Genomic DNA, 12102 nt, shown 5'->3' on the forward strand with positions numbered 1-12102 from the left:
TCTAGGTAGCAGTGCAGTTTTATGTAAGCCTGACATTCCCATGGCGAAGAGGAAGAAGATGTCTCCTTTGCAGCCAACTCTAAAGTTATTCAAATCATTTCACTTTGTGTTTTTTTTTACTGAAATTAACATAATGCATGTCTCAACAGGCCATATGAGTAAACACAGACCCGTAATTAACCGCCGTTACTGAATAAAACCAGGGTTTGTTTTCGTTTACTACGCATGCGCACTCTGCACCACACCGATTATCGAGCCGCCCTTCTTCCCCACCAGCTCGCGCCGCAGGGTCGGGCGGACGTTAACTCACAACAACCCCGAGTTCTTTTCTTCCTCTAGTTTAACATTTTTGTGATATAAAATGCAGAGCCTCTATCGCTGTGATAACGGTAAGCCAAGAATAGTTTCAACATGTATTACTCATTTAGAGTTATGGGGTTTTCTTTAGGATTGTGTGCGTCCGATTCTAAACATGGCGTACGCCGCTGTGAGATGGCGGTGGCTTTGTGCTAAGTTACTAGCGATGTGTCCGGTAGATACCATAAGGAACTTCCCGTTAGCTAAGCGAGTTTTAGCTAGCTACTTAGTTAATGCACACTCGTATTTTATCATCAGAGTTATGCTTTAACGAAACGAGTTGAGCATCTTTCTGACATTAGTTAGCTAAAAGCTAGCAGTGTAACCGGCTGACAGATGCTGCCTTTGAGGCTACAACTCAAACTCCATAGCTAAAACTGGCTAGTGGCTAAAAACAAAAATACAAGACAGATAGCTAACGTTTGTCATTCCAGCTAAAGGAACGTCGTGATACATTACCAAAAAAGGACAACTTCCTTACTATTCCAGCAACTTGTGTAGCAAAGTCACGACGAAGCCATATTCATCACTTGATATGGTGATCATGTGTGAGGATTGTTAATTACGACACAGTTGCCAGTCCATGAAGGCAACCATGGCCAGGATAAACATTTGTCAGGAATGTCAGTTTTAAGACATTCTTTTTGTTGTTGTTTAGACAGAAATGGTACCTGTGTTTTATTTGCTACACTATAATTAATATATGTTATCCTTGGGTCATTTGGGTTCAGCTGGCAATGTTTGTTTGAGCTTCTATAGTAATCAGCTGTTTTATCCTTTTACTAGAAGTTTGGCTGAAGCTATCAGTCACTGAACCATGCAGGGTTCCCGCGGGGTCTTAAAAAGTCTTACATTTGATAATCCGAATTGAAGGCCTTAAAAAGGTCTTAAATATGACCAAAACAATAACAAAGGTCTTAAATATGATGGGATTTGAAAAGTACTTCTATGTTGCGATAGCGTCTTAATGTGTTTTGGGGGAAATGTACGGGCTGCAAAGTAACCAACCAGTACGGTTACTTTCAGTTCCCCCCAACAATTTGTATTGAAATAAATCAACATGGAACCAGTAATCACTGACTTTGTTTCCCCCGACCCCTTATCGGAGAACACCCAGCTAGTAACCTAGCAACCAAGCTTCAGCTAGCGGCAGTCACAATAATCAATTATTAATTATTATTATTATTAAATAGGATTATTAATTGACTTTGAAAACCTCCATTTATTGAACTTTAAAACAAATAATAATTTGAACAGTATTTGTGTAACTTGATTACCCTGAACGTATAATTCAACTGAAAAACCAATACAAAAATAATTGATAAATACCAATAAACAAGATCAACAAATATTTTGGAGTGCACTTCCACAAGCTACTAAACATATATAAATAGGATGAATAAAAATGAATTAGACTAAAATGAATTAGATCAAATATGTTGTAGTGCACTGTCACAACCTAGCAAAGCAAAATAATCGGGGTTTTTCGATTATGTTGTTTTCGTAATTGTGGCAGGCCAAAATCGTAATTGCGATTAAAATACGATGAATTCTTCAGCCCACACACACACACACACACACACACACACACACACACACACACACACACACATACATACATTCCCGCGGGGTCTTAAAAAGTCTTACATTTGATAATCCGAATTGAAGGCCTTAAAAAGGTCTTAAATATGACCAAAACAATAACAAAGGTCTTAAATATGATGGGATTTGAAAGGTACTTCTATGTTGCGATAGCGTCTTAATGTGTTTTGGGGAAAATGTACGGGCTGCAAAGTAACCAACCAGTACGGTTACTTTCAGTTCCCCCCAACAATTTGTATTGAAATAAATCAACATGGAACCAGTAATCACTGACTTTGTTTCCCCCGACCCCTTATCGGAGAACACCCAGCTAGTAACCTAGCAACCAAGCTTCAGCTAGCGGCAGTCACAATAATCAATTATTAATTATTATTATTATAAAATAGGATTATTCATTGACTCTGAAAACATCAATTTATTGAACTTTAAAACAAATAATAATTTAAACAGTATTTTTGTAACTGTTGATTACCCTGAACGTATAATTCAACTGAAAAACCAATACAAAAATAAATGATAAATACCAATAAACAAGATCAACAAATATTTTGGAGTGCACTTCCACAAGCTACTAAACATATATAAATAGGATGAATAAAAATGAATTAGACTAAAATGAATTAGATCAAATATGTTGTAGTGCACTGTCACAACCTAGCAAAGCAAAATAATCGTTTTTTTTTCGATTATGTTGTTTTCGTAATTGTGGCAGGCCAAAATCGTAATTGCGATTAAAATACGATGAATTCTTCAGCCCTCACACACACACACACACACACACACACACACACACACACACACACACACACACACACATACATTCCCGCGGGGTCTTAAAAAGTCTTACATTTGATAATCCGAATTGAAGGCCTTAAAAAGGTCTTAAATATGACCAAAACAATAACAAAGGTCTTAAATATGATGGGATTTGAAAAGTACTTCTATGTTGCGATAGCGTCTTAATGTGTTTTGGGGAAAATGTACGGGCTGCAAAGTAACCAACCAGTACGGTTACTTTCAGTTCACCCCAACAATTTGTATTGAAATAAATCAACATGGAACCAGTAATCACTGACTTTGTTTCCCCCGACCCCTTATCGGAGAACACCCAGCTAGTAACCTAGCAACCAAGCTTCAGCTAGCGGCAGTCACAATAATCAATTATTAATTATTATTATTATAAAATAGGATTATTCATTGACTCTGAAAACATCAATTTATTGAACTTTAAAACAAATAATAATTTGAACAGTATTTTTGTAACTGTTGATTACCCTGAACGTATAATTCAACTGAAAAACCAATACAAAAATAAATGATAAATACCAATAAACAAGATCAACAAATATTTTGGAGTGCATTTCCACAAGCTACTAAACATATATAAATATGATGAATAAAAATGAATTAGACTAAAATGAATTAGATCAAATATGTTGTAGTGCACTGTCACAACCTAGCAAAGCAAAATAATCGTTTTTTTCGATTATGTTGTTTTCGTAATTGTGGCAGGCCAAAATCGTAATTGCGATTTAAAATACGATGAATTGCTCAGCACACACACACACACACACACACACACACACACACACACACACACACACACACACACACACACACACACACACACACACACACACACACACACACACACACACACACACACACACACACACACACACACACACACACACACACACACACACACACACACACACACACACACACACACACACACACACACACACACACACACACACACACACACACACACACACACACACACACACACAGAGAGAGAGAGAGAAACACATACACACTTTTTTTCTAACACAGTTCTGTACTGTTATGTTCAGTCATTGCTCATTGCTCTTATGTTGCAAGTAATTATGGGACGTATTTCTTCTTTCATAGCAATTTTCCTTCATACTTTCTTGCCGTGAAATAGGTCTTAAATTCTATTCAAAGTGGTCTTAAAAACTCTTAAATTTGGTTTGGCGAAACCTGCAGGATCCCTGCCATGGTATGTTTAATGAATATTAAAGACAAGACGATGTCAACAAATTGCGAAAAATACATACATTTCCGAAGTTGATGGTTTAAATTGTATTATCATAAACAATTAAGAAAAACAGCTTTTAATACACATTTTGTGTTTTTAATTTGAACTTATACTGACATAAATAATAGTTGATATATTTTGTTTTACCATTTGATGATTTACATTTTGAATGATCTTCATATAATTGTATTATGAAAACTGGAGGTATTCAGTGTTTCCTAAGTGTGTTATTTATAACAGTCATGTATTTATACTGTATTCCTATTGGTGTGTAATTCATTCATTTACATTACAAATATAACTCATGTAAAAGCCTGTCTGTACAAATAGTAATTGTATTGAAGTTATATTTGATTGAAAGAAAAAGCTTAACTTCAGAAATGTATTATTTAAATTCAGATCCTTACATTGGAAAATATTTTCCAGATTCCCCTCTCCTGCTGCCGTCGCTCCGCCTCTTCATCCCCCCGCTGCGCCTGGTGTCTGCGGCCATGTGGCAGGTGGTGCAGAGGGGCAGTGTGCATGACTATGGGATGGTGGAGGAGTTCATCAGCACAGTCTCAGAAATTGTTCCTGATCTTTTGAACGCTGATCAGAAAGCTCAACTCCTCCTTGGACTCCGAGCCCGGGTAAGACTGAAGGATATTTTCACTCATTTATTGAACTCTTTAAGGAAAAATCAAGTTTGCTCCTTCTTTGCAGATGTTTGTGTAAAAACCTATTCTAACAGTCTCCCTAAGCTCAGTTGGTTATGACCTCATAATTCACTGCATATAAACAATAAAAAGCTAAATGATTGCCTCGCAGAGTGTCAAGGTGCAGCTGATGAAGGGTTTTCATATCTTCTGATGCAAAATATCACCTGCAAGGCAATGTAGGTCTCATCGGTTAGAGTTATTAAAGATTTAAATGTTCCAGTGCAGAGTCCTTTGAGTGAATGATATTTCCAGGTGCGGTGCTGTCAGATGTGTTTACCCTGAGGTGGACATTGTGTTGCAGGTGGTTCTGGAGTTGTGTCGTGCGGAGCAGATACAAGACACAGAAACCATCGAGATGCACCTGGAGCGGATCAAGACCCTCGTTTCCACTTGGGCGGCTCAGGTTAGCTTCATTAAATGTGATCTGTAGGTCATAGTGTTGTTTTCATCAAATGATCATGTTTCTTCTTCTTAATTTACATGTTTGCGTTGTTTTGCTCCAGCCATGTTTTGCAGAGGTCGAGTTTCCAGAATCCAACTTTGCAGATCAAATTGAGTTGCTGTTGAAAGACCCCGAAGAGAAGGAGAAGTTTTTCCAGGTTTGAATTTATGTTGTATTCAACTTTTTAATTATAGGATGGATTCCTGTATTTACTGAAGCAATCTGAAATTCTACAGAATATATAATAGAGGTTGAAGGTTCACTAAACTGTGATTATTTCTTCCAGGAGGTTTTTCCTACGGACTTTGGGCCTGACTATGACAGTGCTCTTCAGGTGCTAATGCTGGACTTCCTCTCCAGGCTGGAGAAGCTTCTACCTGTACCTGACATTCAACAGGTAACAAAACATAAATCAGCTTAGGATACATAGAATAAAAAAGAGATGCTCTTTACAGACCCAAGACAATAGGTTTTTTCATTTTGTTTCAAATTAACCAGCATAAATGTTCTTTACATCGTGAGCAAATTACAAATAGGGAACGCTAACTCAGTTAAAGATCCCATGTCATGCTTTTCCGGTTATTACCCGTCCCCTTGTGTGTTGTGTAGCTTTTTATGCATGTAAACGGTCTGCAGAGTCACAAACTCTCAAAGTACAACCTGTAGCGAGTAAAAGTCTAACACAGAAAAGACCTGTCTATGCTGCCCCAGAACGCCTCGTTGGACATTTCTCTTTTTCCATTATTTTCTTCCTGGTCTAAGTGACGTAACAACGACCAAATGGACCCATCCGTGGAGCTCCTCACACACCAGGATCCCTTGGCGTCACTATCAAACGCAGTGGGGGGGACCTTTAGCGTTGATTTTCAACTATCAGGGCGTCCTATTGACTTGCATAGAGCTCCCTGAACGTTGGTAATAGATGAGTTGGGGTCGCGGAGAAACACTCACTCAGCCTTGTCTTTAAATAGGCTGTGAGTGTATGTGTGTAGTCAGGCTGAGTTCCGCGGTGTCTCACTGTCTCGACCCCACGCAGCAGCCAGGAAACGACACCAGTAATCCAGCTCACACTGTCCGCTCCTCGAGCCTCACAGGGCGGAGCAGCGAGCCCCGCAACGTCCCGCCAACACGGCACCCAGACCCCACGCAGCATTCTCCTCTGTTTGTCATTACTGGTGTCATTTTCCGGTTGCTAACAAACGCCATTGTAACACATAAACACTGATATTCCGCTGTAACGGTGGTGGACTCATCAGAACAGAGTGGGCGAGCTGACCAATCAGAGCACAGTGGGCTCATAGGGAGGGAGGGGGGGGGCAGGAGCTCCAACAAGGCGTGTAGGACAGAGAGTGAATACACATACTATACAGAGATGCTGTTTGAGAAACCAATGTGAGTTTGGAACATTGAACAATGTAAATCTATTCTAATAGACCTCAACAATGGAATTATGACCAGTAGAAATGGCCATGACATGGGACCTTTAAGGTGCATTGAATCTCACTGACTTTTTTTCTTCCTGTTTACATTTATCTATTTATTATAACTTTTTCACTATCAGTATTTCTTGACATTAAAAAACCTCAGCATAACCCATCAACCTGGTCCTTCTATTCCTGTAACCCTTATACTCACATATGCAGTTGTTTGTTCTTAACATGTTCAGTACAACTGGCATGCAAATGAATCAACTTCTGAGTAGCCACACTTAAAAACACACAAGTTATACACAAATGAAAATGTGTACTCTTTCTTACTGTAATCTCGTACCTCCTCTCCAGACTGCCTCCATGCTCAGTGCGGTCCCCTCTGCTCTGGAGGAGTGTGTGCACTCTGTTCCCGACCCTCAGCACCTGAGGACCGTCCTCCAGTACCACACCACGCTGGGACATTACGATTTATGTGGTGAGTCACCTCTGACCATAGCACATCCTTTCTCCAATATAATAAGTTATTATAATATCTATATTGAATCAGGTATCTCCTGTATTCAGAAAACATGCTTTCTTTCAATATAAGAAAGCCATTTCATCTTCAGTTTCTGTCCAGGTTATTTCTCATTAAAAGGGAGCATGCTAGCTTGCATAATTCTCAGATATTTAGAAGATTGAAACATTTAATTTCGGTACCACTAAGTGTAATGAATTACCATATTTGTTCTCATCTAATTTTCTTTAGTTTATACCTGCTTACCATAAAACTGATGGGATTCTTATTCCCCCCGCAGATGAAAGTCAGAGCATCCCCTCTTCCTTTGGGAACTGCATCCTGTCCTCGCTGTCCCTCCCTCAGCTGGAGAAGGTTGTGATTGACGCAGACCAAATCCACCTACAGCCTCAGTCAGAGCAGATGCAGGGCTGCGTGACGGTGCAGGTGGAAGGGGAAACTGTGACTTTGTTGGACTACATACAGATAGAGCAGGCTCAGCCTCTGGTTGAGCCTGACGAGGAAGAAGAACGTGAAATGAACGAAGAGGAAACGGATGAGGATGTGAGTGACGCTCTAAAGCCAGCAGCTTTTCGACCGCTGAAACAAAGCAAAAGGCTCCAGGTTAAGAGGAAAGCTAAAAAAGAAAGCGACTCTGAGGCGGCTAAGAGGCAAAGGAAAAAGTTCCCTAACAATAAAACGTGTCCCGTGTGCAATAAGATCTTCCTGCGGGCGGCAGCCATGAGACGACACCAGGAAACTCACTCTGCTAACCGGGAGTTTAAGTACAAGTGCTCCAACTGTGACAAACGCTTCAGGGACCATTACGACATGAACCGGCACAACATGCGCGTTCACGAGAAGGACGAGAACGGTACCAGCACTAAAGAGGAAGAGGAAGCCGATCCCAGCACTTCAGAGCTGTCGGAAAACAAAAACTGCTCTCTGTGCGGGAAGTATTTTGGCCGTCAAGTAGACATGGAGCGGCACATGAGGTCCCACTCGGAGGACCGGCCGTTCAACTGCTGTTTCTGCGAGAAGAAATTCAAGAATCCTTACGTTTTAAAGAGACACAAGCAGGAGATCTGTAAGAGCCGAGAGGTGAAAAGGCCAAAGAAGAAGGAGATCCAGCGCCCGACTACACAGCCACCGACGGAGGGCTCGACGGAGGGCAAAGTGTGTCCTATCTGCAACAGGATATTACCGTGCACTGCAGACATCGCAAAGCATTTACGGTCTCACACGGAAGAGCGTCCTTTTATCTGCATTACATGCGAAAAGGGCTTCAAGTACAAGGACACGTTGAAGAAGCATCAGATCATCCACGGTCACGAGGGGATCAGGGAGGAACAGTGCAAGACGGTGGAACAGATTTTAGCCGAGGCTGATTTATGTAACCTTGATAAGAAAAGTCTGGACGTACCTGCAGAAGGTTCTGAGGAATCGGCTTCTGCATCCGTGCAGAAAGTGAAGAAAAAAGGCCCTAAAGTTTGCCCCGTCTGCTCTCGGGGCTTCGACAGTGTTAAGACTCTGAACAGGCACATACAGTGTCACACAGAGGACCGTCCGTATCATTGCATCCACTGCAAGAAGCGCTTCAAACACATGCATGGGCTAAAGAGACACCAGATTTACGCCATTTGTCACAAGAAAATCACCCGATTCTCATGGAAGAAAGAGCTGAGAGCAGGGCCCAGCCAGAGCGAAGTATCCGACGCTGAGCAACAACAGGGCACTCCTCTGAAAATACCCGTGTGGTGCTCAAACTGCGGCAAACACTTCGAATACCCGTCCGCTTTGAAGGAGCACCAAGAGAACGTTTGCAAATTAGAAATGAGCGATATCATGAGATGTGACGACTGCGGGAAGGAGTTCAAGAGCATGACGATGCTCAAAGTGCACCAGAGGATCCACGACGCGCTCTACTGCAAGGAGTGCGGGAAGATCCTCGCCAACGAGCCGGCCTTCGAGAGGCACAAGCTCATGCACCGGCCCATGCAGTGCACCATGTGCGAGAAGAGCTTCACCCTGCTCCGGCGCCTGAGGGAACACTACGAGAAGCAGCACGAGTTCACCGGCCCGTTCCCGTGCCCTCAGTGCGACAAAACCTTCATCCAGCTCTCGTACCTCGCCATCCACCAGAGGATCCACAAGGGGGAGTTCCCGTACATCTGCAGCATGTGCCCCGAGAAGTTCAGGTCCTCCAACTGCCTGACGGTGCACCTGAGGAAACACACCGGGGAGAAGCCCTTCCTGTGCTGGCAGTGTGGGAAGTGTTACCGCTCGGCCTCGGAGCTCACGGTGCACATGGGCACTCACTCCGAGGAGAGGCCCTGGAGCTGCACACAGTGTGATTTGGCGTACCGCACCAAGCTGCAGCTGACCAACCACGTGGAGCAGGTGCACATCGGGGTCCGGTACCCCTGCAACAGCTGCGGGAAGCAGTTCATGAAGGAGACGTCCCTGAAGAGGCACGAGCTCATCCACACAGGGGAGAGGCCGCACCAGTGCACCGTGTGCGGGAAGACCTTCCTCACCGCCAACGAGCTCCGCCTCCACAACCGCTACCACACCGGGGAGCGGCCCTACAAGTGCGAGGTGTGCGGGAAAGCCTTCATTCAGTCGGGGTATCTCAAGTCGCACATGCGCATCCACACAGGAGAGAAGCCATTTAAATGTGACGTGTGTGATAAAGGTTTCCGGTTGTCCTATCACATGAAGAAACACAGGCGGACGCACGCCGGTAAGCTAAAGAGCTACGTGTGTGAGGAGTGTGGGTTAGCCTTCCTCCATAAGAAGGCCCTCTGGGAACACTCGCTCAGCCACGAGGTGAAAGTCGAACCGTCGTTCACTGAGGAAGTGAGAATAGAATTTCAATAGACATCTCTGTGTTTTAGTTCTATATATTATATGAGGATAAATTATGAGCTGGAATCATCATCACCAAATCACTTCATTCTTAATTTGCTCTCCGTTATTTGATTTTGACCAATTTGTTAGTTGGTTCTCTTTTCCTTGTTAACTACACAGTCACATGCTCTGTAAACCACATTGAAGATCTATGAGGAATGTATATATTCAAAGCCAATTCATATTTTCTGCTTAAATGGCGTTTTCAAATAAAGTTTATCTTAAATGTATTCTTGCTTCCTTCACGTTAATGTAAAAGTATTGATGTCAATAAATCAGTTCAATGAAAGAAATGCGGCATTTAACGAATAAGAAATACGGGGTTTATTAGCAGTTAGTTCCTCATTATTCTTTATGGTAACTCATCAAAATGCTGTTCACCTTATAGTAAAGTGTTAGCAAAGTTAAAATAGGGAAACATATTTTTGAGTGGTAGACTTCAAAGTGTTTTTGTTTCAGATTTCGAGATTTGATTGTGACCTTTTTTAGAAGTTTAAAGCTGTTTTTACCACAGGACATTTTGGCAGTGGTGTTGTTGAACCAGAAGATGGCAGCACAGCAGTGATAATGAGTAGCCAGCACAGCAGATGTCAGAATCCCCCCCACTCCTCCCCCTGCCACAGCTTGTATTGGAGGCCCTTTCTTCCTTTCACATCCATCACACAGTGTTTATCCTTCATTAGCATCCATATCTCCAGTACAGCCTCCATAAGACGTCTGTTTACACAGTCGTTTGCAGGGGGAAGCTTGTTTTATTTAGTCAGCGTGTTACTTTGTGCAACATAAATTTCCCAAAGATTGTTTACAGAGGCTCAGAGTCTGCAAATCAATAGTTATATTCTGCTCTTCCTCACAGTGTGTGTCACCTGAGTGTTTGCTCAGCCTGAGTGACGGATTCAACCGCAGCAGCATCCCTGCCCAATCCCAGAGAAACTGCTCCCATCTCTCCAAAAAAATCAAAGGCTGACTGAGTCAGAGCTTCTGCAGAGTGTTGGGAGCACATCACTCTTTAACCCGAAGCATATTGATTTATATGGGGCTGTAATTGCTTCAGTGTGTCCTGGATTATTCCCCCTGTAATTGAGGCCTGGCAGAGGTCTGTTCCCTAGACATAGCCTCGTCCTTCCAGGTGGGGGGGCAGAGGAGGAGCACCACGACCCCCCCCCCCCCCCCCAAAAAAACCTCCTCGTCATGTGTAAACGGCACAAACGGTACACTTCCCTGCATGCTTTGGGGCATCTCTCATGCCCTCGTTCAGAATGAGGCAGCACATTATCAAAAGTCCTGAATGTGAGCATTTGGTTTGTCTCCAGGACTAGTTGTGTTTACTGGAACCACATATTAAGTCTGTAATTACCGAACATGCTTTTGTTTTAGTATTTGTTTTGGTTTTTTGTTCGTGACTCAGTGGAACATTCCCGAACTTTCTAATAGACAAGCCTGCACGCTCTGACAGGTCTCCAGGTTACTGTGCACACAATAATGTAAACACCCCACGTATAAGTCAGCCATTGTGTTTGCAGTATGTGCCATACGTTGCACCTGCAGTTCATGTGGACAGAAGTATTATAGAAAAGAGACAATATTTCTGTTGGACTTAAATCAGTTTTCTTTCATTTTTGCTTTCCTTTCAAAAATACTAGATATTTTCACTTTCTTTCCAGCTGCAATAGAGAGCATTATTTCAGCAGAACTTAGTGTAAACCAGCACAGCACTACTGAACATAACGGGGCATTTACACGTGAACAGTAAACATATTTTTTTAAGGAGTTTTTGGAGACCAAAATTAAAGACGAGTGAATTATATATATTATATTCCAGTAGGCAACTCTAAAGTAAGTCATTTGCATGAGTGAATGGGCATTTATTGGGCATTTTATTTATTGTTATTTCATTCAGTGCAAAGTGTTGCAATAACAGTGTTTGGCCACATGGAGGCACTGTTTCAAACTGAAGACTCAACTCTGACATATCACCTTGTTAATTGATATGATGAGCTTGTTTGCATACAGGTTTTTATTTTATTTTACATCCAGCAGACTTGAAGTAATTTTTATTTTAAGTCATATTTGTTTTCACCAGTTTTCAAGCAGATTCTTCGTCA

The 12102-nt window shown here is 42.1% G+C and overlaps 1 protein-coding gene across 1 annotated transcript; it reads left to right on the top strand.

Annotated features, from left to right (window-relative positions):
• The first annotated feature begins 214 nt into the window (after positions 1-214).
• On the top strand, positions 215-10227 carry LOC307023347 (uncharacterized protein). The gene is made up of 7 exons (XM_079656560.1): positions 215-389; positions 4448-4650; positions 5021-5122; positions 5223-5318; positions 5448-5558; positions 6943-7066; positions 7389-10227. Exons 1-7 carry the CDS (start codon positions 362-364, stop codon positions 9965-9967), a joined length of 3243 nt encoding a protein of 1080 aa, XP_079512686.1. The 5' UTR covers positions 215-361; the 3' UTR covers positions 9968-10227.
• Positions 10228-12102: the final 1875 nt, after the last annotated feature.

Source organism: Notothenia rossii (assembly GCF_949606895.1).
Source record: "Notothenia rossii genome assembly, chromosome: 10".
Taxonomy (NCBI): Eukaryota; Metazoa; Chordata; class Actinopteri; order Perciformes; family Nototheniidae; genus Notothenia; species Notothenia rossii.